We start from the raw sequence: 6,376 nt of genomic DNA, 5'->3' as shown, positions 1-6,376 counted from the left end.
CTTCATCAATCAGCTAAATACCTATGTATCACTCTAGACAAAAGGCTAACCTGGGCAAATCATACAAAAAATAAACGTAAACAACTTAACTCCCGCCTCCACTTACTCCGACCTCTTCTAAAATCAAAAATAAATCTCAAAAATAAAATATTAATTTACAAATCTATCATAAGACCAATTTGGACCTATGGTATTCAAATATGGGGCGAAGCGAAACCATCCGTCCCATCCAAGCCTTTTAATCCATCTCATTAAGACTCTTAACCGGTGCTCCATGGTATATCACAAATTCAGCTCTCCATAACGACTTAAAACTTCCATCAGTTAATGAACTTGCTAAAAGCTACTATAAAAAATTTCATTCCAAATTAATTAACCATTCTAACCCCTTTATCAAAAATATGTCTTCCCTCACACTACTTCTTAATATTCCTCGAAGGTAAAAAAGAAATTGGGCTAGAGACCTTCTAATCTAAATATATATAAAAAAAAAAAAAAAAAAGTAAAATAATAAAATAATTCAATGCCCGAACTCAAATTTTCTGAGGTTCTGTCACTGGACAGTCTCCTTTTCATGTGCTACATGTCTTTTTAAATCACTCATCATTGTTACTTATTGTTTTATGTGTAAACAGATTGTAATATATTTTAAATAAAAAAATAAAATGGTTAACTGCTATATTTCCTTTGATTTTTGGTACTGCAGAAACACGAGTAAGTTAATTTATTGATTTTATTATTTTAATATCGTCTACTGTTGTGTGTACCCGAGCTTTGCATTCATTTTTATTTCGGCAACGCCAAAAATGACGTTTCCATCACTACTTAATGCATAAAATAAATACATATAACCATTGTTCACTAAAACATCTCGTTCTTTCGTGGATTCAATTAATTTTGACATTATAAATAAATATTAATTAATTAAATACATAATTTAATAAAACTCACTACTTGTATAAAAAAATTAAATATATATAAAAACTCACTATTTGTGTGAAATATGTATGCTGTCTATACGGCAGGCAAGAAACGACAATGGGTATAAATCATTCAAAACGTCAACTGGTTAATTTTAACTTAAGTTAAAACCCATAGGGCACGAGAACAGCATACTAGCATAGTAATATAAACTTATCATTAAATTCCAACAATACGCATACAATAAATACTATTAAAAAATAAAAATATATTTATAATGGTAAATTAATTAATATAATAACCTGAGACATTTACACCAAAACGGCTTCACGCCAAAATGTTCCATTTCGGATCTAGGTCTATGAATTAAGATCTTATTTATAAAATACAATTAATAAGATCATATAATTATAATTATTCTAATAGTCGAACATAGGTAACATCTTCTTCGTCAAATTGAAGTTTGCTTAAAAGTATAATGCTGTTATTCCCAGTTAGGATTTTGTCAAATCTCCACATACCTACACTGTATATTCATGAACACAATAGCATAAATTCAATATTTCAATAAATAGTATTGTAAAACATAAAACTCAAAATAATTAGGCATTTAATGTAGTGGCTAGTGGAAATTGCATATGAATTAGTTACAGCAGCAATGTTTCTCAAATTTGAACATACACTATTATTTACATTTGTAATTAAAGTAAACAATGTTTTAAATTGCACGCTCAATTTTTAATTTATACTCTGTTCCATGAGAGATTGTACTCGTTTCGCGCAGCGCTGAACCCCAATTACTCCCACTCTTTACCGTCCGGCGGCGCACAACATCGGTTATACACATCAATAATATTAATCACATCGTATATACAGCGTACTGTTGTATTTATCATTACGCAAAAAGTTAATTTTTTTGTTATAGTTATACAGATATTTTTTTTATATAAATTAATAATAAACAAATACCATCAAAACGAATTTACGTGTGTATTTTAAAGAAATAAATGCAATACAATATAATATTTAAAGAATCAATTATTATTTATGATATTGATTTTAATTCTTAAATATTAATTATTTTTAATTTCAATCTGAGGAATCAGTACTTGTTTCTCCTGTGATGGTTAGAACATGTTGAGATGTTGGAGCTAGTTCATCAAGCATTTCATCGGTAATGGACTCAATATCCCACATTTTATCCTCTTCGCTAATTGTATGTTTTGTAAAATTGGCCCACATTTCCGGAGTAACTCGTTGAACTCCATCGATCAGCAATTGACGTTTATCGTTTAATTTGAATGTAATATTATTCTGCTTCACATGATTTTTTACCACCGACCATGCTAATTCAATAGGGTTCAACTCACAATGGTACGGTGGCAAACGCAGAACAATTTTATTACTTTCCATTGCTTTTTCGTCAATGACGTACTTTTCAGTGGTTCGAATCTCTTTGACCTTTTGCATTAATTCTAGTTTCACCATTTTCCTGTCAACTACAACATTTTTATCCTCCAACCATTGAATGATTTTATGTTTCTGCCAAGCCATTGTTGGCGCGGGATCCAGCTTGACCGAATGGTACGACGCATTATCCATTTCAATTATGGAATTATCGTCCAACAGAGGTAAAATTCCACAAAACCATTCATAAAAGGAATCGCCGTTCATTTCGTCGTAGTAGTTTGCTGTATTTTTTTTGATTCAAAACACAGTAGACCACCCTCGACGAAATCGTTTGATGAACCTATGTGTACCACAATCAATCGTTTCCCTTTACCTGTTGGATTTTTGGGTCCTGTAGTCAGTCCTTTCAAAAAAGCATCTCGACTCGATGTTACGGTTTTGTCGACCCACACTTTGTTTGCACACTCACCTGCATTGACCCACGTCTCATCGTGATAATAAATTGTTCAACCTTCTCTTCTATAGAGCCTTATATTTTTAATGAAATTCCTGCGCCAAATTATAAGATCTCTTTCTGTTAGTGCACTATTACGCTGTCTTTTAGTGAATTCAAAATTTAAATTTCCCAACAGCCGATATAGTTACAGTTACAGTTATAGTTACAGTATCAGTTACAGTTCAGCCTTTAAACTATAAACACGTTACTTCTTCATCGCCGTTTTGCTTATCAATGTGTTTGTTGCGTTTATTGTATTAGATTCAATCGTTGTTAATTTAATTTTCTTAATAAAAATTCTTATTTTTTCTCTAAAATGCAAAATGAAGAAGTTTCCGTAAAGCTTGATTCAATATTAAAATCAATTAACGATATGAAAATTACTCAAAATAAATTAATTAACTCCGTGAACTTAATCCGCGATGAAAAAAAAAAAACAAGACAAGCAGTTCGGAGATATTGAGTGTAAGTTGGATAGTTTATCTAAGAAATTTGAAGACTTTTTCAATGAAAATAAATTATTGGTAAATAAAATTAATAATATTGAGTCTAAATTATCTATCTTAGAAGCAAGATCCTCCAATATTGCTTCTGAAGAAACTTATTCTGAAATTAGTGATCGACAAGCTCGAAGTCGAAATGTAATCTGTTTTAATGTACCTGAAAATCTTTCTCACTCTGTTTCCAATGAAACGCAGTCTATTCTTGAAATATTTCAGCAAATTGGTATTCATGAAATTATTCCATCAAATATATTTCGACTTGGAAAGGTCTCAAATCAGTGTCGTCCTATTAGAATTACATTACAAAACCAGCATGATGTTTTTACTGTATTAAAAAACAAAAATAAATTAAGTCACTGTGACAAATTTAAACATAAAAAATTTTCCACTGATCGCACTTTACTTCAGCGTAACTATTTCAAATCAATATTGGATGAATTGAATAATAGAAAATCTACTGGTGAAACTGATTTATTCATTAAATATGTTAATAATATGCCTACCGTGTCAAAAAACGGCAGGAATCGTGTGCAAATTCCAATAAGTTAACGTTCTATTATCAAAATATTCGCGGTATTAACACCAAACTGGCTGTTTTTACTCGTTATGTTAAATTGTACGTTATTATCTTAACGGAAACTTGGCTACACAAAGAAACTAATGATAATGAACTCGGTCTATTACCATACTATTCAATTTATCGTTGTGATAGAGGAAGTCTCATCGGCGATAATGTAAATGTTTCAGTCAGAGGAGGTGGTGTTCTAATTGCGATCAAAAGTCATCTGCATTCCAGTCGTGTCCTAATTAAAAATAATAATGTCGAACAATTATATGTAAAATTATCAATAGACTCATTAATATTATTAATTGGCGCTGTATATATACCACCTAAATCAGATATTAATGTTTATAATTCACATACAGATATTGTTAATAATTATTAAGTCAATATTGTAATTCTAAAATTATTTTATTAGGAGATTATAATCTTCCTGGTCTACAATAGTCGGTTGTTAAGAACAATATTGTCCCTTACTCACTTAAATATACAAATTTAGAAACAAACGTATTAGGAAATTTTTCATATCTTAATCTTCAACAATTCAATACAATAAAAAATCGTAAGAATTCTATACTTGATTTAATTTTATCAAATTCAACCGATATTTTAGTTTCATGTGAGACGGATACGTTATTACCAATCGATTATATGTATCACTCAGCTCTACTTATTACCTTCCCTATTGGTGTAAACCTTATTCCCCTACAATGTAATGAGTTTATATATAATTTTTCTCTATGTAATTTTAATGTTATTAAGTCACAGATAGTAACCATTTATTGGCCAGTAGTTTTTAAGGGCCAATGATTAAACACTGCTGTCTCTAGTTTCTATAATATCATTTTTGAAATTCTTGATAAAAATTGTACAAAAAAACAAGTATATATAAGTAAGTACCCAGTTTGGTTTAGCTCTATATTGAGGGATTTAATTTTTAAAAAAAAAAATTGCTCACAAATTATATAAACAATCTCCTACTCAAATTAATTATAACATTTTTTCTAATCTTCGAGCTCAATGTAAATTTCAGTCCAAGGCGGATAATAGTATATATATAACAGATACACAAAACTCTTTATTATCAAATCCTAAAAATTTTTGGAAATTTATTAGTAATAAACGTTCTAACAATTCACTACCAACTTCGATGACTTATGAAAACCAGTCTATATGTAGTAGTGAGGAAATAGTTCGTAGTTTTGCTCATTATTTTTCTAATGTCTAGGTCAGTTTAGGTATAGTCACAACTATTCCAGATCCTTCTATATTTTCGCCGGCTTTTACCTCTGATTTAAACTTATTTTCTGTAGTCTTAAATATTACTGATGTTTTAAACGAACTTGATACAATTACTTATAAATTTAACCCGGGCCCAGATATGATTCTCAGTATTTTTTTTTTCAAACTGTAAATTCGTATTAACTATTTCGCTGTTGTATTTATATAATCTATCTCTGTCTACTGGTACTTTTCCAGCCGTCTGGAAAACAAGTTATATTACACCATTATCAAAGGGTGGTGATATATCTAGTATAACAAATTATCGTCCAATCAGTCTACTTTCAATAATTCCAAAAATCTTTGAGTCAATTATATCAAAAAAAATTACTCCTTTGTTATCTCAATTAGTATGTGAAGACCAACATGGTTTTATAAGTGGTAAATCAACAACTACTAATCATTTAATCTTCCATAAACACATATTAAACGCCTTTGCTTCTAGATCCCAAGTCGACGTAATTTATACAGACTTTTCTAAAGCATTCTATAAGGTAAACCATTCTACACTTATATTTAAACTGTATAACATGGGTATTCAGGACCCATTTCTTTCGTGGATTTCATCCTATATATCAGACAGGAAACAAATTATAAAGTATAAAAGTTTCAAATCTAATCCTTTTATTGTATCATCCGGTGTTCCGCAGGGCTCTCATTTAGCTCCTTTATTATTCGTATTATTTATTAATGATTTAAATTCTTTACATTCAAGAAAACTACTTTTTGCCGATGACTTGAAACTATTTCATCAAATAAATTCCCATAATGATGCAATTTTATTACAAAATGACTTGAATATACTGTTGGATTGGTGTGCTATTAATAAACTACCGTTGAATATGTAAAATATAATAAATAATGTAAAATTATATCTTTTACTAGATCTAGGGATCCACTTATAGCATCTTATAATATTAGTTTGTCTCAATTGTCACGTGTTCATGATATTAGTGATTTAGGTGTGATATTTGATTCTGTACTCACATATAATAAACACTTACTACATACGGTTAGGAAAGCCTCAATGATTATAGGGTTTATTACAAGAAATTGTAAGGATTTCACTAATCCTGCTGTTTTCAAAACATTATACACTACCTTACTCCGATCAAAATTGGAATACAACACTGTCGTTTGGTGTCTTATTTAAACTATCAAATTCAATGTTTAGATAATATCCAAAACCGTTTCCTTCGATTT

At 29.8% G+C, this 6,376-nt stretch overlaps 1 protein-coding gene and 1 pseudogene across 1 annotated transcript; one reads left to right on the top strand and one right to left on the bottom strand.

Moving 5' to 3' along the window:
- Positions 1–2,010: 2,010 nt before the first annotated feature.
- LOC126553876 (uncharacterized) lies at positions 2,011–2,595 on the bottom strand. The gene has a single exon (XM_050208990.1). It carries the CDS (start codon positions 2,593–2,595, stop codon positions 2,011–2,013), a length of 585 nt encoding a protein of 194 aa, XP_050064947.1.
- Positions 2,596–3,200: 605 nt separating this feature from the next.
- Positions 3,201–3,879, top strand: LOC114132224 (uncharacterized; annotated as a pseudogene).
- Positions 3,880–6,376: the final 2,497 nt, after the last annotated feature.

Source organism: Aphis gossypii, unplaced genomic scaffold (assembly GCF_020184175.1).
Source record: "Aphis gossypii isolate Hap1 unplaced genomic scaffold, ASM2018417v2 Contig00357, whole genome shotgun sequence".
In the NCBI taxonomy this organism is placed as follows: Eukaryota; Metazoa; Arthropoda; class Insecta; order Hemiptera; family Aphididae; genus Aphis; species Aphis gossypii.
Note: the sequence above shows the minus strand (reverse complement) of the source record. Positions and strands in the feature narration are given on the sequence as shown.

What these genes read in the sequence shown, in the direction of transcription:
- LOC126553876 (XM_050208990.1), bottom strand. Translation starts at nt 2,595, where the DNA reads ATGAACGGCGATTCCTTTTATGAATGGTTTTGTGGAATTTTACCTCTG.